This window comes from Rhinoderma darwinii, chromosome 10 (genome assembly GCF_050947455.1).
Source record: "Rhinoderma darwinii isolate aRhiDar2 chromosome 10, aRhiDar2.hap1, whole genome shotgun sequence".
Taxonomy (NCBI): Eukaryota; Metazoa; Chordata; class Amphibia; order Anura; family Rhinodermatidae; genus Rhinoderma; species Rhinoderma darwinii.
In genome coordinates, this window is record NC_134696.1 from 28,256,406 (window position 1) to 28,281,642 (window position 25,237).

General features: G+C 43.2%; 1 protein-coding gene and 1 long non-coding RNA gene across 2 annotated transcripts in view; one reads left to right on the forward strand and one right to left on the reverse strand.

The window, feature by feature from the left end:
• The window catches only part of LOC142661925 (uncharacterized), a 94,336-nt gene extending 82,138 nt beyond the window's left edge, over nt 1–12,198 (forward strand). The window contains exon 3 of the long non-coding RNA XR_012850840.1: nt 11,128–12,198. This is a non-coding gene — a long non-coding RNA (uncharacterized LOC142661925). The remainder of the gene's footprint in view (nt 1–11,127) is intronic.
• On the reverse strand, nt 8,875–17,571 carry TMEM52 (transmembrane protein 52). The gene is made up of 5 exons (XM_075839638.1): nt 17,312–17,571; nt 16,144–16,193; nt 15,993–16,037; nt 11,660–11,829; nt 8,875–10,423 (listed from the first exon to the last, which is right to left on the reverse strand). Exons 1-5 carry the CDS (start codon nt 17,372–17,374, stop codon nt 10,116–10,118), a joined length of 636 nt encoding a protein of 211 aa, XP_075695753.1. The 5' UTR covers nt 17,375–17,571; the 3' UTR covers nt 8,875–10,115.
• Nucleotides 17,572–25,237: the final 7,666 nt, after the last annotated feature.

Genomic DNA, 25,237 nt, shown 5'->3' on the forward strand with positions numbered 1-25,237 from the left:
CGGCATTTCAGACGTAATGGCATGTGCAGGCATTTTTCGCTGCGTCCATTACGGGCGTAATTGGAGCTGTTTTTCCATGGTGTCAATGGAAAACGGCTCCAATTACGTCTCAAGAAGTGACATGCACTTCTTTGACGTGGGCGTCTTTTTTATGTAAAAAAAATGACCGTCGGCACAGAACATCATAAAGCCCATTCAAATGAATGGGCAGATGTTTGCCGACGCTTTGGTGCCGTATTCTCGGACGTAATTCGAGGTTAAAATGCCCGAATTACGTCCGTAAATAGGGTGTGTGAACCCAGCCTAAAGCTACATGACACAAAGAACCACAGTAGTTATCTGCCAAGAGGAGTGGTCCCAGATCAGCCTATTTTAATTGTTGAACTTATGTTTGGCTGTATACAGTAAGTGGTCACTGTCCCGCAGCCTAAGGCCGGATTTACACGAGCGTGTGCATTTTTGCGCACGCAAACAACGCGGCATTTTGCATGCGCAAAAGGCACTTAACAGCTCCGTGTGTCATCACATAGGATGTGCGGCTGTGTGATTTTCGCGCAGCCGCCATCATTATGACACTCTGTTTGGATGTTTGTAAACAGAAAAGCACGTGGTGCTTTTCTGTTTCCAAACATACTTTTTACTGCTCTTGTGCGAAACACGCGCGTCCAACGGAAGTGCTTCCGTGTGGTGCGCGTGATTTTCACGCACCCATTTTCTTCAATGGGTGCGTGATGCGCGAGCAATGCACAAATATAGGATATGTCGTGTGTTTCACGCAGCGGACACACGCTGCGTGAAAATCACGGACTGTCTGCACGGCCCCATAGACTAACATAGGTCCGTGCGAGGCGCGTGAAAATCACGCGCGTTGCACGGACGTATTACACGTTCGTGTAAATAAGCCCTTACCCAGACAATTAACTGAGGCGTCTCGGTTTTAGGGGAGTTGTAGAAAATATACCCCCAAATTTGACAAATTATGACACCATGCCCATCTGTAAGATCAGGGCTTCCCTTTTTCTCATCTGCTTGGCTGGAGACCTCTTTAGATGCCTGGATCAGATCTACCATTCTTTGAGGTTATTCCCTGGATCTAAATGTTTTCCCCCAAATTATTTTTTTTAGTTAAACAATTATTATGTAGGTGATTAAACATTGTTGTAATTTTTTTTTTCTTCACAATTAAATTAGATTCTAATTTATAACATATCCATGTGCTGGGCACTAGAGGGAGCAATTCCCAAAATTGCAGCATTGGCAATGTGGTAAAGCAACCTCATTGCTTTATGCTGCAAATTTGGGGTAGACACACTCGCTCTAGTGTCCTCACACAATCCCCCCTCCCTTATCCTGGCTAGTGCCAGGAGAAGGAGGGGGTTGAATCACGGCAACACCGTGAGCAACAAGAGTAGTGAACGAGCCGAGTCAAACCAGGATTGTACGAGGTACCAAACGCAGAGCAGAAGAGTAGTCAGTAAAGCCAGGGTCAAAATGAAGCAAGGTCAATAATAATAGCAGGAGCAGCCGAGCCAGGAAACAGGAAAGAATCACAGGCAAAGACAAGCAGGAACTGAAGGTATAAATAGGCCGAGGGCGGGAGCTAGGACCGTCTGGCCAGGCTGTGATAGGTTCTCCCACTCCTGAGCCTACCAGCCTGAGTGGTAGCAGATCGAGTCACTCTATCAGACCTAGGAGCAGGTGCAGACTGATTAACCACGGGCGTCGGCACAGAAGCTGTGTCTGGCAGATCCTTTACAGCAACAGACTAAAAACAAACCCTGTGTAGTCTGATCCTGCAGTCATACTCTCTTACATCTGTGCCCTAGCTTTATAAATACTTTCTTCATTTGTGTAATTAGTTGATATCGGCAGCGGTCACGTGCCGCTGCAGTCAATCGCTAGCCTCAGCGGTCACTTGCAGTTCATGGCAGCAACACAGTTGAGGCCCGCTGGCCGCAGCGGCAGGTGACCGGTGAATGGCTTGTGACTGCTGCAGAAGCTTCTGGGACCAGAGCAGTGGAAAACGAGACCTCAGCACTGGAGTGGGGGGCACTTCAGGCGGTGAGTATCTGTAAGTTTACTCTGTAATGCCGTCCCCTGCCCTCCTGCCAATTTTGAAAAGTCCCAGAAAACATCTTTATGGTCACATTGTCAAAGTCCATAACACAAATACTAATTTATAGTAGGAGTAACTTTATTACTCAAGGGTCCAGTCCCACGTAGAGTAAAATAAAGAGCGAGTTAATGTCACCAGAACTGATTGTTAATAAATACATATATATATATTTTATTACCAGCACAATAACATCATGTGATAAAAATGACAATATCAACATGCTTCACAAGATGGCGCTAAAGAACACATAGTAAACGGTACCCTTCTCCATATGTAAACCTCTACCAAAAGCAAGTCCGCTATAAAGTGCAGGCAATACATAAAAGATATAAGTACAGGCCATAGTAAAATGAAGGATGCTTCTTATATTTTAGGTTCTTTAACTATACCCATAGTAGATACTCGTGTTTGCCTTCTCTTCAAAAATCATTGTCATAATTGAATCGAAAATTATGGTTAAAATTACGTTTTCCATTGTAATTGGTCCTTGGGAAGTCTTAAGGACTTTTTACCACCTAATGTGTAGCAATACACACCTGATACAGTGGGTGACAGAATCAAAACTCTACCCCTCTGTAGGGACGTGTATCACCAGCAGTTCCGTTATAAGTATTGGCTTCTGATTTCTTGCACTTCAGTGTGAATTTTTATGAAGGACTCCCTGCCACGGTTACTTATTATAGAGATGACTTACTTAGCCTCCTATGTAATTAATGGGGAGCTATTTAGGGTGAGGACACATGTAACGGCGGCCAAAGACCATGCCAAGGTGCCATAGGCGTCCACTACTACTTGATAGTTACCTACAAAACCATGTGGCCATAAAGAATAAACAAAATTTGTATTCCGCGCCCACCGCGGACGTGTTTTTCGGGGGGGGGGGGGGGGCATGCGGCCGCCGCTATGTGTGTCCTCGTCAGTCTATTAAACTAGCGCAATGGGAAAAATGTAATACTAATTTAACCACATGGGCTGTAATAATAATTATAATCTTTATGTAGCGCCAACATATTCCACAGCACTTTACAATTCAGAGGAAACATGTACAGACAATATCAGACATTACATAGGGACAAAACACATTTAACGATTCAAATAAGAGGAGTGAGGACCCTGCTCACAAGAGCTTACAATCTATAAGGAAATAGAGGGGACACAAAATATAAAAGTGCTAATTTGGAAAATGGACCAGACATCTTTTACAGAAGAGGTACTCAGAAAAATATACAAAAAGATCAAATCCTAACAAAAAATGTGCTCTAAATAGAAATGGCTTTTATGACTTGGCCAGTCCATCCCGGTAGCGTTGGCAGGGAGGTTCTGCCCTAATTTCAGGATCCGTACCTTGCCTCCTGATCTGGCCTTGTATGCTTGTGCATTCACCCATATTCTCCCCTATTAAAGCCTTCCTGTTCATTCAGTGTTCAGATCATCACACTCCGCTGACTCATCTTTCCATAGTGCATCCTGATGCCATCTCTTCCCCAGGTAAGTGACGCACAGACACCCAGCCATCCACATGATGTAAAAGTAAATGTTGTACATCGGACCAGGTCACCTACTTCCATTACTCCATGGTCCAGTTCTGATACTCAAAAGCCCATTGTAGGCGCTTTCGGTGGTGGACAGGCTTCAGAATGGGCACTCTGACCGGTCTATGGCTACGCACCCCCAAATGCAGCAAGCCACGATACACTGTGTGCAGTATCGGCGCCTTATGATTTCTTTTTCTAGCTAGTCTATTTAGGAATGTGCATACGCTCAATTCCATCCATTTTTCTCCTACTATTATGTTCCATATCTAGAGCCTCTTCTCAGCAATTATCATTTAAGGCCTTGTTCAAATCACGTTTATGCCGGCCATTTAGCGTGTACATAGGGCTCCATTAGTCCGATGGAGGCCAAAGAGTGTCTTTTTTGCCTCCGTCAGGCTCCACTTTTCTATCCCGGCGGATCCCGCAAAAAATATATATATATTTTTTTAAAACATAGGTGCCTACCTATAGGTGACATATGCAACTGCATGACTTAAATCACATGCATCCATTTACCAGGCACATCATGGCCTTTTTATTAGGCTATTCATGACATATCCATTAAATGGATACCATTATAGTCTATAAGTGGTGGATCCATTAAACGGATGTCTAATAGTGGCATCTGCCAAACATAGACTATGATGGTATTCGTTTAATGGACGCGTCATGAACTCTTATGACCCCAGTTCATGCCGTATCCGTATAATGGATATCATTGAAAAATCTTTGGTGACAGATGCTACTGTTAGGCCTCATGCCCACTTCAGTTATTTTCTTCAGGGTGCTATCCGTTTTCTTAACGGACAGCGCCCTGCCACATTCATTTCTATGGGGCCGTGCAAACTTTTGTTGTTTTGACGGGTCCGTTCTTTTTTTGTCCGTTGTTCAGTGACCGTGGGGCCCAAGTCTATGGGTCCGTCAAAAAAAAATGGACGGCACACGGAAGGCATCGATGAGCTGTCCGTTTTTCACGGAGCCGTTGCTAAGCAACGGCAGGGTGTGCCAAATTTCCCTGCTTTCAACACACTAGATGGATTTTAACGGACCAGTCCAGACAAACGGAAGCACAACATCCGTTTAAAACGGAACAGCGGAACGGACGCAGAGTGACAACGAAAACCAAACGGATGTCACAACAGACACACGGATCCGTTTTAAATGGACGTGAAAAATGGTGAAGAATGTGTCCATGAGGCATTAGGGATCAGTCACAGCATAGATTGGCAGCTTTTTCCCGATATTTATGTTAAACGTAGATATAAAACAAGTTGGGAACAAGGCCTTACTCAAGTACCTAATTATTATTTGTCTTGTTATTGTACCTTTGTTTTTTTCTTATACTGATGAAAACTTTAACATAAATGAGCTTAAAAAAAACCACCTTTAAATAGTAATAAGAATAGATCTAGTCAAACGCAATATTAGCTTTTATTTTATATTTTGATTGACCTCTCCTCTTATCATTTATATTGCTCTGTTACAGTATGAGAGGATTTCATCCATAAAACTGCAATATACTGCACACTAGGCCTTTATAGAGGAATGGGCTTCTGTAAATTAATGCAGCAATTTCAAGCATTCCAAGCGAGCTGAAACTCCCACAGGCGGATAGCCCAAAATGTAACTCTAGAGAACTACGTACAAGCTGTGATGCAACATGAACAGGAGGTCTTAAGATACAAGGTGTGAGCAGATGTTAGATCTCGAATGAGTAAATTGCAGTGAAATGCTGGGGAGCTTTTCATACTTTGCAAAACGTAGCTACTAGGGTCAGGTTAACCAATTTGCTAAGGTGCTCCGTACAATATAGGTCCTTAAGGGGGTTTTCCCATGAAGGACATTTATTATCTAGCCACAGGATATGTCATAAATGTCAGATAGATGCGGGTCCCACCTCTATCTCTAGAACAGGGCCCCCTAATCCTAGTTCCAGCTTTTTGTGCTCACACTGACTCCCAGCCACTTACCGATTACATGGTCGGGAGTAACTCGCTGAGCTACGCTGTTTCCGTAACTCCCATAGAACTGAACAGTAGTTACCGAAACAGCGTAGCGCTCATGGTATGCTGCTTCCATAACTGCCATTGACTACTATGGGAGCAACGGAAACCGCGTAGCTCAGCGAGTTACTCCCAACCATGTAATCGGTAAGTGGCTGGGAGTCAACGAGCTAGAACGGGAATTAGGGGGCCCCGTTCTATAGATAGGTGTGGGTCCCAGAGGTTGGACCCGCACCTATCTGCCATATCCTGTTATGTCACAAATGTCCTTGATGGGAAAACCCCTTTACATTGTTTTTCCGGTTGCACATAATAGTGAAAGTATCGACAGCTCTCTGCACCATTTTAGCTGCTTCCTCCTGTATTTTGACCAGAAAGCAGGGAGAAATATCTTAAAGGTACAGGGAAATCCAGGGGTTCGGAGGGCAAGAAGTCTGAGGTAAATCTTCACTGAGACCCAATGTCAAAAGGGGGTTTCATTTTATTTATTTTTTTACTTCTCCTGTACAGCCAAGTAACAAGAAGCCACTTTACTTTTACATGTGGCTTTTAAAGGACCTCTAGTGTACAAAGATCCTTGGAAAATTGCATTTGGGAGGCTAAAGAGTGAAAGACCCTATGGTCCTGCTATGTTATGATCCTAGTAGGTCCACTTCAAGCTATGCCCAAGTGTGGTGGTATGAAGGACCTGCAGATCCTGTAACACGCATTTTACTCATGTGGATAGCCAATCCGAACGCAAAATGAATGACAATTGTGCAGGGAGCACACACCGTTCAGCCATAACATTAAAACCACTTGCTTAATATTGTGTAGGTCCCTCTCATTCTCTCAAAACCGCTCCGACCCATTGAGGCATGGACTTTACGTGACCTCTGAAGGTTCCTGTAGTATCTGGCTACAAGACGTTAGCAGCAGATCTTTAAGTCCTGTAAATCGTGAGGTGCGGCCTCCATGGATCAGACTTGTTTTTCCAGTCTATCCCACAGATGATCGATTGGCTTGAGATCTGGGGAGTTTGGAGGCCAAGTCAACACCTTGAACTTTGTGTCATGTTCCTCAAACATTCCAGAACAATTTTTGCAGGGTGGAAGGTGCATTATCCTGCTGAAAGAGGGCACTGCTATTAGGGAATATGGTGGTAATGAAGAGGGGGGGGGGGGGTATTTGGTCTGCAATAACGTTTAGATAAGAGGTATGTGTCAAAGTAACGGCCACATGAATGCCCGGACTTGGTTTACTGGCAGATCATTGCTCAGAGCAACCGGCCTGCCTGCTTCCCACAGGGCATCCTGGTGCCACCTCTTCCCCAGCTAAAACTAAGACACACGATGTAAAAGAAAACATGATTCTTCAGAATAGGCCGCCTTCTTCCATTGCTTCATGTTTTAGTTCTGATACTCACATGCCCATTGTGGGCACTTTTGGCGGTGGACAGGGATCATCATGGCCATTCTGACCAATCTGCAGCTACGCAGCCTAAAACTACACGAGCGTCTAGCCATCACAATTTGGCCCTTGTCAAAGTCACTCAAATTCAGACATGTGCCCATTTTTCAACACATCACCTTCAAGCACTAACTGTTCACTTGCTGCCTAATATACTCCCCACAGGTACCGTTGGAACAAGATAGGCAATGTCATGCACTTCATCGGTCTGTGGTTTTAATATTACAACTGAACAGTGTGTAACGCTCTGTAGTACATTGAGGTACAAGGAGGCAGCGCATGACCAGTAGAGCCGTGAGAAAAGTGGTTTCAAAGAAATGACAGCTCTACAGGCTGCCACATTTACTAGCATTTCAGTCAGTTGCCTTTTTTGTAAATTAGGAGAGGGATAGTTTGAGCTTTTCTTATTTTGCCTAGAATATGCTTTTCGGAGTATTCATTTGATCAAGTCAAACGGATAACTTAAAGGGGATGTCCATTACCGGACAGCTGATGACCTACCAATCTGATAGGTCACCAGTGGATCAGCAGTTCAGGTCCAACACCCATAACCCCCCCCCCCACGATCAGCTGCTCCAGTTGCATGCAGGCACCGGATGTCATTGCACAGTATCAAGTGTACGGAGCCGGAAGCAGATGGCTCCGCCCATCGCATGGCAGCCATGCTGCAGCTCTGCTCCCATTCACTTTAACAGGAGCAGAGCTGCAGTACTGCATCTCGGCCACTATTCTAATGGCTGGAGCCATCTCCTTCCGGCATGAATGTCCAGTGCCCAGAGGCAGCCACAGAAGCTGATCGTGTGGGGTCCGGGTGTCTGACCCCCACCAATAATCTACTGATGACCTATCCGGTTGAAAGTTTATCAGTTGTCCGGTAGTAGACAACCCCTTTAAGGCCCTTTTCTCAGTTTTTTTTTGCAGGCACAAAAAATCTGCCTCAATCCCTTCAGGAATTTTTAGGCAGATTTGGAACTGGCTGCACGTATTTTTCTGCCAGAAACTAGCACCACAGTTTTTTTCTGCATCCCATTGGTTTTAATGGGAGTACAGAGGTACAAACCACAGCGAGAAAGGACATGCTGCTTTTTCCCACGAGTGGCCTAAAGCATGCCAGAAGTTTGTATTGGTGAGGGTCTGAGCACGGAGACCCCCACAAATCGCTAGAACGAAGCAGCTGAAGCGTTCGTGTGAGCACTCAGCTGCTTCGGGTCTATTCGGCTTTTTCCGGAAATAAATGTATCGGTGTACGGACTCAATAGAAAGCCTATGAGGCCGTACTCCAAGACATTTATTTCCGGAAAAAGCCGAACAGAAACAAAAGCAGCTGAGCGCTCACACGAACACTTCAGCTACTTCGTTCTAGTAATTGGTGGGGGTCTGTGTGCTCGGACCCTCACTAATACAAACTTCTGACATGTCACTATGACATGTCAGAAGTTTGGCGAACATTTAGCTACACTTTAAGGAATGAAGTTATGACTCTTCAAAGGAAGATATGACTTATGCTCATTAGCATACGGTGCAGGAACACAAAAAAAACTGAATACTAAATGTACAGAGCAGACTTCGTATATAATTATAGGTTACATAAAAATGATTTTTTTTTCACCCACTTCCACCAGGTATTGCTGGTTTAATAGGTGAAAGTTTCCTTTAAGGCCTTTCCAGGGTGTGTCATTAAGGGGTTAGTTAAGCAGAACGTGTACAGACATCTAGCCTGGTCAACAATTATTAAAGAAATCCGTTGAGCAGTTAGAATTTTATTGGTATTTCACATACTGAACATTGGTTAATAAAAAAAAAAAGTAACTTACACATTTCAAGTTATACTTTAAATCATACCATAACTCTACATTAATATACACTTCAAAGGAAGAAAAAAAATATAAGAAGTTCGTACTGCAAGTTCTTCATAACAGAATGATTGGGATATTTACAGTCGTAAATTCCGTTACGTAGCAACGAGTTTCTCATGCCAGCAATTTGCTAGATAAATGTATCCTTCTGCAAGAAGGAGGATTGAGATCGATCGGAACCTCAATCCCGAGATAACATGAGGAATGTTCAGGAGGGTTGGCACAAACTGGTGAAGAGGTAAAATCATGCTACGTGTGCTATGCATAGTCACTCCTTTATCTGGGACATCCAGCAAAAGAATAGTTCATTCAACACTTACGGGACTTTAAACATATCACTTACACAGGGCCACATATAAGAATTTAAGAAAGACTGTTTGTTCTATACACCATACCTTTTCCTATTAAATTTAGGACAAGGGCCCAAATTTTTTTTTTTACAATTTCTCCCCAAAATCCACTGTAAATGGAAGTCCTTGAGTTGCCCTAATGTGTCAAGTAACTCTAAAATGGTCGGATATAATTTTGAACAACTTTCTGGGAAAGCTGGGCGACAACCAATATGGCCACTGACAGCCCTCACTAGAGTTGCCACCCATGTTTCCTAGAGCGGTGATACATTCTCAAATCTAGTATTGCTGCTTGACACAAGAGCTCAAAAACTTCTATCTACATATTTGTTTTTAGACAAACAGTACCCTACCAATTTGGAAATGGTCACTGAACAGTGTGACAGCTGCCCCAAAGAGGTTTTAATACACAGAGTTTCCTCAAACCCCATGTATGCAAGTGGACTTTTCTATATTCTCTTGAGAGCAGAGAAATTATAGCAAGCCAGTATCGACTGTAGCCCAAATACAAGCTGGGAGACCAGTGCTGTTTTTGCAGCAGTCCGTTAGAGCTTCCATTTGTAGCGAGAATAGACACCAGGTATTTACAGGACAGAGGATATTAATATCCTGTTCACATGATACGAGAGCGCAAAGGACCTGAAGGCGTCATCATCTAGAAAGTTGAAGCCTTATATGCAGGTCACAACACTGCCAACAGATCAGGGGGAAGGGATCTTATGCCCTGGCAACTGTAGCAGAACATGATCCTTTAAGATTCCTAGCCAAATCCCGGAAAGAGAGGGTTCCTGATCTATAGTTAGTCATCACTGGACATGATTGGGAGTAATTTCAGTCTCTTCATACTGAGGTGGTGAGTCATTGACATTGGATACAGCTTGCTGCTCTGGTTGTCGATCCGACTGCTCTTCAGGTCCCTCATTCTCAGTGATGTCCTCTAGTTTAGGGCCAGCCGTAGAGGTGCCGACCTCGTTACTGGGCTTGGCCATCTTGATGGCTTCTTCATAGGCTGGAGGGAGCTCTAAAGCATAAAGACTATAAGCTGGAGGTGACAGGGTGCTTCGGTCAGGGTCGCCGAAAGCAAACATGTGAGGATACTGCACAGAGCTGTATGCTGCAAAGAAATGGAAAGGCAAGGGTTAAATTACAATGTGGAAATACAGACTTTACATACCACCTGCCGAACCAAAGATAAGTTACATTGGAAAAAAGCATTTTTATCACGACAGCATCTGATATACAAAACTGCATATTGGCTATTGACCTGGTTCAAAGACAGGATCTGCTGTACAGTTATTGCCATCTTAGGGCTCGTTTACATTTGTGTTACGGGTTCCATTGCTCTGCTCAGTCATAGGAGCAGAACAACGAGAATACGGAAGCCCAGGATCCATTGCATGATGGAAACCAACGGCGCCTGACGGATCTCAGAGTTTAATGGGTTCCACTGGGTCTACTTTCTGGTTTCTGTCATTTTGCCAGACATAAAAGTGCAGCATACTGCGCTACTATGTCTGGCAAAAACAGCCAAATTTGTGATCAAGCCCTTAACGGAGCCTCCAACGCAGATGTGAACAGTCCCCTAAATTAACTATAGTTTGGGATTAAAAACCAGTTGCATATTTGACGTAGAATAGTTTTGCATAAATTAGTAGACCGCTTGACTGGGTCTTGGGCTTGTAAGCGGTGGTGAAAACCACAAAAGGGAGAGAACAGAAAGCATGCTGTAAATCTGCACATTGGCTTTACATGAAATAATTTTTGTTTTGTCCCGAAACAAAACTAACACATAGTAATTATTGGCCATTTTTCTTTCAGAAATGCTTCAAGGGGGTGTCTGCATTGGACAATCCCTTATGGATCGAAAAACCCCTGACAACAAGAGTTTCCTGGTGTTGGGACCCTCAGTGATCAGCTGTAACAAATGGGTGAACCTGGCTGCAAGACAATTCCTCTGCAGAACCACCACAGGAGAAATTAAATATTACATGGTGCCCATGGAAAGCAATGGGCTGTCCATTTATTGCACACGTGCTGGGCACTCCAGATGGACATGAATTCTTTGTAGTCGATCGCCGCTCCAGTTGATTGAGGTTGTGGATAAGGAACGCACATTTAAAAACTCAGGATGCACTCACTACTTGTGTACATTCTAAACCAGACAACCAATTTAATGGAGTGCCAATATGTCAAACATGCATGTGTATGGGGAGGTAGGGAGGAATAGCGGTCAGTCAAACAAAGCGTATCTAAGGAGTCTGGCCACCTGGTCTGGCTTTACAGAGCAGATTCACCATTACCCTCCCTGCTGTCACCTGCCCTAGTTATACCATTCACTAATAATACTTACAGGTAACTGTGCTGTGGATGGTGCTGTCATTATCTATAGCAATCACAGTCACTTCATAGGGATGATTTGGCAAAGTCTGCACAGGCGGTTTCTTCTTTTTGCAACAGAACTTTATGCAGCTGGCGGTGGTCCCACAAAGCAGGAGCAGAAATATGGTGACCAGGATCAGCCTGGGGAGGAAGAGAAAGAGGCTCGAGTCAATATAAACAGACAGAAAAATGCTTCACTCTGCCAGTGCTTTTAATCAAAGGCTTTGTAAGAGGGCTCAGATACAATGGCATAATGGAAAGTCAGTGGACCAGTCTTAACTTATAATTGGCACCAGGGCACTGCATCGAAATGCCAAATGCAAACTCCCAATTAAAGCACATCAGGAAAAACCCTAAAATGTAAATTTACAGCAGTACTAGGATCGTAAGGTTATAGATAGAAGTTAAAGAAAAGAATCTTATAAAAATGTTCTGTGCTGTTTAATACAGTCTATCCTCCCCTGTAATCACCCAGTTCAGCCTGGAGCGAAACAGATAAAATTGGAGATATGTAAGACCGTTAGGATCTGTTTGGGGGGGGGGGGGGGGGGGGGTCCAAGTCTCCAAAGTCCTCGCCATGAGGGGATATTGCACTGTGGTACTTAGAAGAGTGTGCGTATGTAGAACACTTTTGGATAGGATTCCTCTGCTCTGTTTTATAGGGCAATTCTCATTACAGCCACTTCTCGCATTGACGATCCCACAGGTAATCCATCAGCAGAAGACAATGCAGTTTACTGCTTCCAGATCACTAGTCATGACCTTGTAACGCAAGCAAAGCCTCCCAAGTATCCCTGACATCCACAAGTTTCAACTAATTGTACTTTTCCTATAACGCATATACAATAAATTCACACAAGCTCTGCACTTAGAAACAGATGGAGAAAGACACTATGATCGGATATGTTGGAGGCACAGATGAGGGGTCTAAAGACAAGAAGAGGGGTCTTGATGTATGTTGAGACTTCTGGCCAAATGGGATCTACCTTAAAGTGACTGTTATGGGACAACTACTATATTTAATAATGAATATTCTGCTGAAGTTTATTCCAACAGGTATGGAAATGCTTGACATGGATTATTTTAACTGGACTAGAGTTGTACTTCGAGTTTGTACACTTCGTAACACAAAAACTGAAAAATAAAGACTTTTAAAATAACAAAAAAAAAAAAGTTGACACACCTTTGCAACCATATTAAGTGGTTTGCAAGGGTGGACATAGCCTTTAAGAAAAGTAAAACTAGTCCTAGAGACCACCGCCCATCTAGACTAGATTTTCAATTCCCCCATCTTCTGTGTATATTAGCCTCTTTGAGAAGACCACCACCTTAGAAGCCATTTTTCACTGTGATGGTGTAGACGTCTCAGAGTTTACCGTATCTAACAATCCGGCCCCGTTATGTGCAATGAATCAATATTGAACAAGATTGCCACTGTCCTTCAGGCTGGAGAACAGCACGGATTTCCTGTGGTGGATTTTTACAGGGACCAGAACAAAGACCATTGACAACCTCAGTCATCCTGGGCAAGGTTCAGTATCCAGATGGATAACTTCCGCATTAAGGTCAGTACAAACATGTTGACCCCCATAGCTTTATTCTTCTCAATTTCCTAAAATAACCTTCAGTCATCTTCGTTTCCTTTAGCCAATTACCAGCAACAGCTGCAAACAATGCAAAGCCAGGATAAAAAAAAAATTCAAATGAAAGATTCAGTCAGCCAAGTGAGTAATGGGGATCCAGTATTTAAATTTTTTTGGTGAAAAGAGGTCTTGACAATTATTTATGTGGCCACCTTTAGGACAGCCATAGACTGAAAGGCAGATTTACCAAAAATGGACAACATTGAGTGCCAGAAAAATTCAATACCAACCAAAACACACAGACCAACACCTAATCCAATCATAAAAGACCAGAACAAGAGCCCTAAACCAGGATTTGAAATAAGTGACCACATTGTATAGAGCTGGTAGAGGATAGGAGCAGCATGATCTTAAAGGGAAGGTGTCGTGAATTATTATAATTTTTTTAATCATATTGCTTTTAGTATGATAAAAAAAATAGAAATGTATTTAATTGTGTTAGTGTTCTACTTGTTGCATTTTTACTTCTCTATGAGGCTGCCATTTTTTTTCTCATCTCTGTATGTGACAATTAACGACACATACAGAGATGGAATACGGCACATACATCCCCATAGAGAATGCGAACGGGAGCCGTTCCATTCACTATAGTGTACGCCGTCTGTGTGGGAACTGCGCATGCGCCGCTCCCACACAGACCAAAAGGAAGGTCTTTGGCAGAGCGAAATCCGGCGCCATTTTCATGTGGACCGGAAGCCGCGGCCGGACAGTAAGATGACTACTTAAGACGCAAGGAATAGGAGCGGAGGTGGCAGCGGCGGCAGGAACAGGTAAGTTATGTTTGTGTATTTGATGTGTGTATTATGTTCGTGTTACACTGTCTGCTGAGCCCTGTATCTAATCCTCCTACACTGTGCAGTCGCTCAGAAAATGGCGGCACACAGTGTAGGAGGTTTGATGATTCAACCCCCTCCTTCTCCTGGCACTAGAATAAGGGAGGGGGGATTGTGTGAGGACACTAGAGCGTGTGTCCACCCCAAATTTGCAGCATAAAGCAATGAGGTTGCTTTACCACATTGACCATGCTGCAATTTTGGAAAGTGCTCCCTCTAGTGCCCAGCACATGGAAATGTTATAAATTAGAATCTAATTTATAATATTTCCTGACTTGTGAAAAAATTAAAACAATGTGTAATCACTCAAAAATAATAATTGTTTAACTAACTAAAAAAAAAAAAATTTCTAGCGACATTCCCTTTAAGGCCCGGGCTAGGCTACACAGACTTTTTGTAGTGCTACTGATGGATTTTAACTATCGAGCTATAGCTGCAGTCCAAATGAAGGCATGGAGTTGTGTGAAATCTTGTGGACTGCAGCTGTCACTCCAGTGGTAAAAAAAACATAAAAAAACAAAAATCTGTAGCGCTACAAAAAGTCTCCGTGTAGCCCTAATCTGAGACGTGTGAACTCAGCCTTAGGGTGGATTCACACGGCAGATTTTGCTGCAGAAATGCGACTGAAAATACATTCTATTCATGCACTTTCTGCAGAAACAACCCCATTCAGATGAATGCAACAGATCAGTAACAGAAATTTTTGCAACAAAACCTGTCTCGTGTGACTGCACTTTTAGAATACGCTCACATGTAGCGTTAACACCGCAGAATTCCCTTCAGTTTCTTTCTGCGCAGCAATTCTGCAGCGTTTTCGCAAGGTAAAGTTACATGCCGCAGATTGAGAATCTGCACTGCCGGTCACTTTCCTGCGTATATTTTCCACCGCTATTGTAATACGCTGCGTGAGATCTGGTAAATTCTGCAGTGTTTACGCTAAAAACATACCCTTAAGGTACAGGAGGCAGATTTTTGTGCTCTTCACCTTAAGTACCCCAGGGGTTACATGCCATTTTCTCTAGGTGGGCACTGAAACGATCCACACGTTGTGCTTTTAAAAGGCGCAGCAGTTTTGGGGGTACTTTTTTGTAATAGGGGGTACTTTTGTTGAGAAACCTTGAGAAATCCTGCTCTAGACAGATCCCATATATCCCATATGCAGCATAAATAAAAACGAATAGGACTGGTAGCAACGCCTCGAGCCACAAGGCCCATCACATGATGAACACGAGGGTTAATATTCTCATATGATACTCGGCTTTCAGGACACATGCTGGAGTCTATTTTTGTACCAGCTTTTAATGCCAGTGGGGTCAGCAAATAAACATCAGCCTCAATTTCACTGCAGTGCAGAGAAGAAGCAACGAACAGATGGCAAAAAAAACAAACAAAAAAAAAGCCAAATACTACGAATACTCGGTAAAATCTGCTAAACAAACAGCGTGGCTTTTATCAAAATTAACTCCGCCAGTCAATTCAATCAGTAGGGGGAATGGACGGCAAAGAAAAAAAAAAAAAAAAAGCTCAACCTATAGCCTATTCGCTCTACATTTGCTGCACAGTTGAATTCAAGCTATTGCTCTCCATTATCAGCCATTTCAGGCAGGGAAAAGGTCGATTAATAATGGGATTACTGACAAGAAGTCTGCTCCTAGCGATCGCTACTTTATCTCACATATATCCAGTCCTGAGAAGCTTTACATGCCTATGAGTGACACCATCGCTTTTCATAAGAGTCCCTTTTATAGGCTGCGTACTTCATTGGCGACATTAAATGACGTAATGACAAGCGGAAATAAAACAGATCATAAAAAGGGCCGATACTCACCACACATACCAGAGGTTGACCCAGTTTGTGCCTTGAGAACAATCACTAAAAGACAAAAAGAAAACCATTTGAAACAAAAAAAAAAAAAAAAAAATCAATCTATTGCCAGCTCTTTTGAATAAAAACAAATACAAAGTATAGAAACACTTACCCAGATTCACAATCATGGTCAAAATTATTGTCCGCCATACACAAGGTAATCTGCAAAATAATAAAAAGTTTTAGAGAAATTCTTCAATGTTCCGGTAATCCTGTAAAAATAAAAAAAAACACATCCAGGAGACATTGCTCGCCCATGACATAAAGCAGCGCTGCCAGGAAGTCATTATTCACACAGGAACCTACGAGACCGAACGACTGCAGCAGACGCCAGATCCCAGGGGATTATACAGAACATAGAATCTATAGATCCACTGAAGTACTAGGAGTCCAGATACTACATAAAATGTACTAATAATCCAGAATAAATCAAATGTAATAGAACTAATCCATAAATCAAAAATCAAGTTACCTGTAGTCTAGAACTACTAACAATTACGGGTGATCCAGAACAATCACCTCAAGCCCATGGTTCTCCAGCCGTTGCAAAACTACAACTCCCAGAATTCCACAAAGGCTGCCTGTGGTCAGGGCATGCTGGGAGTTGTAGTTTTGGAACAGCTGAAGAGCTACAGGTTAGAACACACTGATCTAGAACATCTTAACTAAAATTTACCGGTATCCTGGAATAATTCTGCATATGGAATTATAGAATGCATAGGTAATCTAAGAAACCAAACAATCAAGGGTAATAAACTAGAACAATCGTCAGTTTTAAAAGAATTAACCTGCAAGAAGGAACAGCAAAAATCTGATTTTGTGAAATTAAAGCAAATCATTTAAAAAAAATATGTTTTAATCAAATCCAGTTCATTATAATTGAATTTGCCATTCGGAAACCCTAAATCTAAATAAAAATACCCCAGTAATTTAGAGCAAAAAATAAATAAAAAAAATCTCAATATAATGGATATTCCTTAGTGATCTAGAAATTTTAGATTATATACATCATAGATGGGAAGAACAGAAGGCCGCATTAGGGAGAGGGGATCAGGCCTGGTAAGAGCCGCAGGGAATACAATGTAATGCAGCAGAAAGGAATCAGAAGTGCAAGCTGCTGCAGAACCTCTTGCAGACAGGAGCGGTCAACCAATCCCTCGCTATAGAGGATGATCGCTGCTCAGGGCAGGAGGATTGCGGACGTGAGGAGGAGGCACACATGGCGTGCTGGGCCCCCACATCCAGAGAACAAAGAAGCCCAAGGAAGAGGGAGACGTTACCGTGAAGTGCAGGCAGACGAGCAGCAGCAGCCTCTTAGGTGTGTTATATCCACAGACCGTCATGGCTTCCACCTCAGGCCCCGCCGCTAACAATTATTATATAGAGAATTGCAGCTCACACACAACGACGAGCGCTATACAGTGTCTGGAGGAAAGCTGCTGACATCACCGAGGTTTATAACCGCACACCCGCCCATCCTCCGAGCCCTGCCCAGCCGCTGAGCCGGCTCCTCCCGACCTCTGCTACTATATCCGACGTGTATCCTGCAGACAGCAGTGTGCAGACCCATAGAAACCAGTGCAGAGGGTACTGCAGCGGACGACCCTAGCAACCAATCACATTGTAGCTTTCATTTCTCTAAGGCAGATTGGAAAATGTAAACTGAGACGTGATTGGTGGCTGGCTGCTCCAGTTTTCCATTGCAATACATTTGTATACATTTCCCTCAAAATGTCCTGTTTATATCATTACCTGTGTATGTAGCGTGAAGTAAAGTGTCCTCCCTTACATGATGGGAGTATGCATTGGAAATTCTTTGTCTTTGCCCCCCTCTAACTACGGTGTATCCATGACAGAGACAGCCAGTGTCTTCATAAAAGTCAGAGCACCCCAAAAACATAGCCAGCCACGGTGATAACTACAGTCAGGGCACCCAGTAAATAGTGTCGGTCAAAGTGCCTCCATAACTGAACCAGTCATAGTGTCCTGTAAAAGCCAGAATTCTACCATAACAAAAGTTGTTCATAACAGTTACAGTCATAGTCCCTACAAAGCGACAGGCATAGTGCCTCCATAAAAGAGCAGAATACAGACACAGTACCCCTATAATGATAGCCACAATGTTTCCATAACAATAGTCACAGTTTTCCAATAACAGTATTAACAGTCCCCCCCTATAAAAGTGCCAGCCACAGTACCCCCCAACAGCCACAGTACCTTCATAATGATATCAATCTATATATATGTCCCCACAACAACGGTCACATTGACACTTTGACAGAATCAGCCACAGTTACCCAGTGGAGACAGACATTGGACATTGCACCCCCCTAAATAGAGTCATCCATTGTTGAACTCTAGTGCTTTGGGCCCACCAGAGGGAATAATTTAAGGGTCTCTCCTCTAGATATACATACAGTACATTTACACTTTTAATTGCTGAGTAAAGTCTCCTGGAATCATTGCACAGTCATCTTATATCATTGGTAAATTATTTGTAAAGTAGTCCCAAAAAGTGATAAATGTCGATGACCCCTTTTAACTTTGCCTCAGGCCTCACCTGAAAATCCTCTGGTCCTCTAATGAGCCACATCAACCACAGTGCCCCATAATGCCAGCCACAGTTCTTTCATCACAACAGTCCCAGCGCCCTCATAAAATGGTGCCATGGTGGCCAAAGTGTTAAAAAAACCTAAACATAATGTAAATACATGTTCTTGTCATACTCTCCTCCATTACCAGGGAGTTGTGAGTAGCCTGCATGCGGATGCCAGCAGGTCATTTTCTCTTAGTGATATGTCAGCAGCCAACAGTTCCTCTTCTGAAAGGATTTATTTACAGTGCAGTCAAATTCACGGTTTATTGCCGCAATTACCACAAAATCACTATTTGACCGCATTCTGTGAATAGACCCATACTCTGTCTGAAAGTAGCAAATAGACCCATACTCTGTCTGAAAGGAGCAATATATCACCGACCGCTCAACCGAACAAATGCAGAGTCCGGGCTACACGGGAGGGATGCCTATGTTCCTCCCCTATGGATTATGAACCTCTTGTTCTGCATGTAAAACCTGTGATTGTGCATGTATAAGCCTCCTTGTAATTTTTATAACTTGTTATTGTCAATACAGTGCTACTTTAGGCTCAGTTCACATCTAGTTTTTCCAGGTATGACGGAAGTATACGCCGGGAGTATTTCCTGATGCATACTCCAACGTGCCCATAGCCCCTATGCACCCATCATATAGAAAAAAAGTGTCCTTCTGGCATACACTGGGCCAGTATGTCGGCATACCTTTTTTTACTGTATAGTGTAGTCTACTACGCTATTCTATGCAATGCTACACAGTAAAAAAACATGGCACAGTATACGTTTTCTTAAAATGGAAGTTAATGGGCGACATATGCAACTTTATGCCATACAGTGGCATCCTTCAGAGACGTACGTCAGAAGCATATGTCGGGGAATATTAGAGATGTGAACAGAGTTAGAACATTTATTCTACAGGTCTGGTGTCTTGCACACGAAACAATTAGAATTTTTTAACATTTTTTTTTAATGGAACTCCCCTAGTTGCATTGTAATGGAAATTGTAAATTATAGAAAGTGTTTTGTTGTCCCCAAAAGAAACATTTTGGGGAGAACATCTTTTTTCCGAGCATCGATGAGGGAACCAAATCACTGACTTCATCTGAAATTTCCCTTTTAAGGCTGGATTCACACGAGCGTGGCGTTTTGCGGACGCAAAAACGCGGCGTTTTGCGCGCGCAAAAACCACTTGACAGCTGCGTGTGTCATCAGTTTTAGATGCGCGGCTGCGTGATTTTCGCGCAGCCTCCATCATAGAGATGAGGCTAGTCGACGTCAGTAAATAGTCACTGTCCAGGGTGCTGAAAGAGTTAACTGATCGGCAGTAACTCTTTTAGCACCCTCGACAGTAAATTCCAATCACAATATCGGGCAACCTGTTAAAAAAAAAAAAAGACGTTCATACTTACCGAGAACTTCCCTCCCGGCCGTTGCCTTGGTGACGCTTCCCTCTCTTGACATCCGGCCCCACCTCCCTGGATGACGCGGCAGTCCATGTGACCGCTGCAGCCTGTGCTTGGCCTGTGATTGGCTGCAGCCTGTGCTTGGCCTGTGATTGGCTGGAGCTGTCACTTGGACTGAATTGTCATCCCGGGAGGTCAGACTGGAGGAAGAAGCCGGGAGTTATCGGTAAGTCAGAACTTCTTTTTTTTTAACACGTTCATGTATATTGTGATCGGAAGTCACTGTCCAGGGTGCTGAAACAGTTTAACTCTTTCAGCACCCTGGATAGTGACTATCTCCTGACTATCTCCTCCTCAATGGGTGCGTGATGCGCGAAAAACGCAGAAAGAACGGACATGTCGTGACTTTTTTTCAGCGGACTCACGCTGAGGAAAAATCCCGGACATGTCAGCACGGCCCCATAGACAAAGATAGGTCCATGCAACGCGCGTGCAAATCACGCGCGTTGCACGGACATTTTTCCCATTCGTCTGAATAAAGCCTAAGAGTAACTAAACGTTTGACAAACTTCTGACATGTCATAATGACATGTCAGAAGTTTTGATTGGTGGGGGTGCGAGCCCTGAGACCCCCAATAATCACTAAACCGAAGCAGCTGAAGCGCCCAGCCGCTTCGTGTCCTTTCGGCTTTTTCCGGAAATCAATGTATCGGAGTACGGGCTCAATAGAAAGTCTATGAGCCCGTACTCCGATACATCTGCTTTCCGAAAAAAGTCGAACAGAAACTAAGCTGCTGAGCGCTCACACGATCGCTTCTGCCACTTCGTTTTAGCGATTGGTGGGGGTCTCAGTGCTCGGACCCCCACCAATCAGAAGTTTGTCAAACGTTTAGTTACCCTTTAAAGCAAAATATAGGATATTTCTTTTTGCAGCAGATTTCTTTACTACACAGTGCTGCTGCATTGGTGTGCACTATGTTATTGCTATGTATGCAAATACCATTGATCACTATAGATTGGCAGTCATTGCAGCAACTAAAGAAATGGAATAACTAGGGTTTGAACTTCAGTTATACAGCATTGCGGCAAGCAATTACTGACAACTATCCCCATTGTGATGGAACTCACAATATAATATTTTTATGTCAGGCAGCTGCATGAAACACCCATATCGGAAGCCACTTGCACCACAGAAAAGCTGACAGTAGCTTTAGTCACGTATCCTATGATGTAGATCCTTGCCTACAGATAAAAAAAATCATACAATCCACATATTGAACAGAATATTGATTTGTAATTCTCCTAGCAAATATTTATAGACATAGTATAGAAGGAAGTCAAGAAAAGTGCGAAGAAAATGAAGTCTGTTCCCAGTACAGTATCTTATTAAAGAGACAGCCATGAGACAGCCATGTATTATGATTCCCCAAAAAATGTAAATTAAAGACCAATATAGAATCAATATACTGGAAATACTCATTCATTATAACGTAGAATAAAGATTTTCCCAGTTCCATCATACCAAGTAGTACCAGATAGCATGTTATCCTTCTCCACAATATTAGCCTTTAAAGGGCATAAAGTCTCTTTTACACAGACCAATAATTGGCAAATGAGCGCTCGTACAAACGATCATCCCCAATCATTGCTGATTTGTCGGCAGATCACACGTTTAAAATTGGTGCTTGTCGGCAGCACACATCTCTCTATGTAAACCGGGGATGTGCTGCCAATAAGATGCATAGAGTATGGGGACAAATCATTGTATTAACGATCATTCGTCCCCATGCTTGCGATCATTGGTCCTGTAAATGGAGCAAACAAGCGCTGATTAACAAGCCAAACTCGTCAATCTGCGTCCGTTACCGGACAGGAAATCTGGCTGTGTAAAACCATCCTTAATGATCGGACAGACATTTTGTTTTTGTAAGAAAGATAAGCTACGGGACTGTATCTGCACCCACTAAACAGCCGTGATCTACCATTGTGGGGTTAAGATTGCACACACAGTATTTGGGCCGAATTCAGACGAACGTGGGGAAACTCAGACGTCCGAGTTGCCCTCGTGCAGGTCCCGTTTTCACGGATCTCCATAGACTTGAGTCTATCGAGGAATCCGTGAAAACGGAACAAAATAGGACATGTTCTATTTTTCCACGGACCCTTCACACAGTCCGTTGAAACAACGGCTGTGTGAACGGCCCCGTTGAAATACATGCGTCCATGTGACGGGCGTTAGTTTAACAGCCGTCCCACGGACGTATACCACGGTTGTCTGAATTCGACCTTACTTTGTTCTTTAAGAGCTTACCTGGGCTCTCCATTGATGGCCTATCTTAGCATAGGTCATCAATTTATGATCGGTCGGAGTATGACCCCCGGGACTACAAGAATGTCCACAATATGTTGATAAATAGACATGTAAGCACTTCAGCTCCCCTTCATTTTGATGATTGGCAGGGCTTGGATATACACCCATCATACATTAATTGTCTATCCTAAGGATTGGCTATCAGTTGAAACGCCCAGATATCCCCTTTACGCTCTCATGGATGATCAAAAGTGCAGAGAGAGCTCACGTTCGCTATTTCTGGCTGCACAGACTCATTCACTTTCAATGAGTCTGTACATTCTAAAGAAGAAGCCAGCAAGTGAGTACTCTGATTTTAAATTTGAACAAATAACTCTTGGATTACTGGAATGCTCGATGTGCTGGATTCCTTGTTTATGTCCCAGCATATCCGAGTCAAGTGAGCTTCCATGATATCCTATCCTTGGAAGCATGGCTCTTACTGGAGCTGGTTTTGGGCATTTGCCATGTCATATGTGAATTTCTATTAGGGTATATTCACTTTATTTATGCATTCCATACATCTGATTTTTTTTTTTATGCAACATGTGGATAAATTGATACTAACCCCCTTCAGATGTATGGAAGAAAATAATCATACATTTCTGCAACAAATCTGCCACATGTGAACATACGCTTAGGGCTTATTCACACGAGCGTGAGACTCATCGGTGTAATGTGCGTTGAAACAACTCACAGCACACGGCCTCATTGTTTTCAATGGGGCTATTCACACATGCGTGAGTTTACACGCAGCGAGTGTCCACTGCGTAAAAACTCACTGCATGTCATATATTGGTGCGTTTTCATTTAAGTCAATGGGTGCGTGAAAACCACGGACAGCACACGGATGCAAATCCGTGCTTTACCTATCAATTACATTGAGAAAAAAAAGTGCTTGCGAGTGCGTGAAAAACTCATGCCACACGCAGAGCACGCTGATGCATAACGCAACGCACATGGACAGATTTACGCACGTAAAATCTGTCACGCTCGTATGAATGTTGCCTTAGGGAAAGAGTGTTCTCACATATGAATGAATTGGGAAGGAGTGGTCTGGCACCTAGAAGAGCTGTTGTAAATGATAGAGATCTGACACATACATAGTCGTAGTCTGGCGCATAACACTTTGCGAGGACTGGTTTGGCAGACAGAAAGAGGTGGAGAACAAGAAAGCTAAGAAAAAAGTTTGCTACTATACACTGCACAGCATAAAGAATCGTCTGGCACATAGTAGAGCTATGTAAGGAGTAGTCTGGCACATGTGAGAGCGGGCGAAGAAGTGATCTGGCACACAGAAGAGTTGAGAAGGAGTGGTCTGGCACCCACTTAGTTGTTATTATCATTTGACGAGAAGGATGCTATGAATTGCTAGTGATATGCATTGTCATGATGTTAACAACAGATCTGTAACTGCTGCGTGCCAAAAGTCCAGAGATGGAAGGAAGCTCTGCTTGCCCCTTATAGTGCACGACTATAAAATAATTGACTGTTGATTGACTGGATACATTTCTCTGAAGATATTGGAGGATTCCTCTCCTAACACTGATTAATAACCTTATTAATGATCCTTTTGTGTGCCTCGATCCATCTTAGATCAGCTAAAATCATTCAATCCTGTTTTAGGTCCCAGAGGCCACTAGGGCATACATATCCTCCCTTGTCCTTGGCGTAGCCACAATACAACAGTGTCTTGCTTTATTGATTTGGCTTCTTTAATCTTCGTGTTATGGATCTGCCAGGCACAGCTTCTGTGTCTACGCCCATAGGTAATCAGTCTGCACCTGCTTCTATGTCTGTGAGACTGACTCCATCTTCCACCACTCAGGATGGCAGGCTTAGGAGTGGGAGAGCCTATCACAGCCTGGCCAGACGGAGCTGGCTCCCGCCCTCTGTCTATTTATACCTGCCTTTCCTGTTCCTCCTTGCTTGTGATTCTTCTCGTTTGGTTTCCTGGCCCTGCTGCAGCTTCTTGAACTATTTGACCCTGCTTCATATTGACCCTGGCTTACTGACTACTCTCCTGCTCTGCGTTTGGTACCTCGTACACTCCTGGTTTGACTCGTTTGTTCACTACTCTCCTGCTCTGCGTTTGGTACCTCGTACACTCCTGGTTTGACTCGGCTCGTTCACCACTCTTGTTGCTCACGGTGTTGCCGTGGGCAACTGCCCTTTTCCCTTGCTTCTGTGTACCCTTGTCTGTTTGTCTGTCGTGCACTTATTGAGCGTAGGGACCGTCGCCCAGTTGTACCCCGTCGCCTAGGGCGGGTCGTTGCAAGTAGGCAGGGACTGAGTGGCGGGTAGATTAGGGCTCACTTGTCTGTTTCCTTACCCCCATCATTACACTTCGGCGCTATATATAGCAGTACGTACCTAAATGTACGTTTATGACTGTCATAGATATAGTGTACTAAGCCAAAGGAAAGATGAAATACATAATGCCAGCTCTTCCAGGTCAGAAATGAGGATATTGACAGCTTTAGTGAAAAATTAATTATATTATAGAAAATGTATTACTTTGAGGAAGTGTTTTTTTAAGCATGTGCTACAGCTACGTGCCGGGTTTGGAGTTTACTTCATCATTATGTTTATGGAACAATCGGTTCTTGTGACTGGTTTAGATCTTGTTCTAAATTTCTTTTGGTCAGTATTGATTAAATTCTATGACTGTAATATTTAGAGCACTTTCGTACGCAGCGTCTAACAGTATTTTTCTTAGTGCTTTGCACGGCACATTTTTCTGTGTTTTTTGCGGGATAAAACACTGCAGCGAGAGGTTTGCTGAGAATCTATATTATTTAATATTATTTAAAAAATGCCACTAAAAGCACATCTTTTAAAAAACATCTTAAAAAAACACC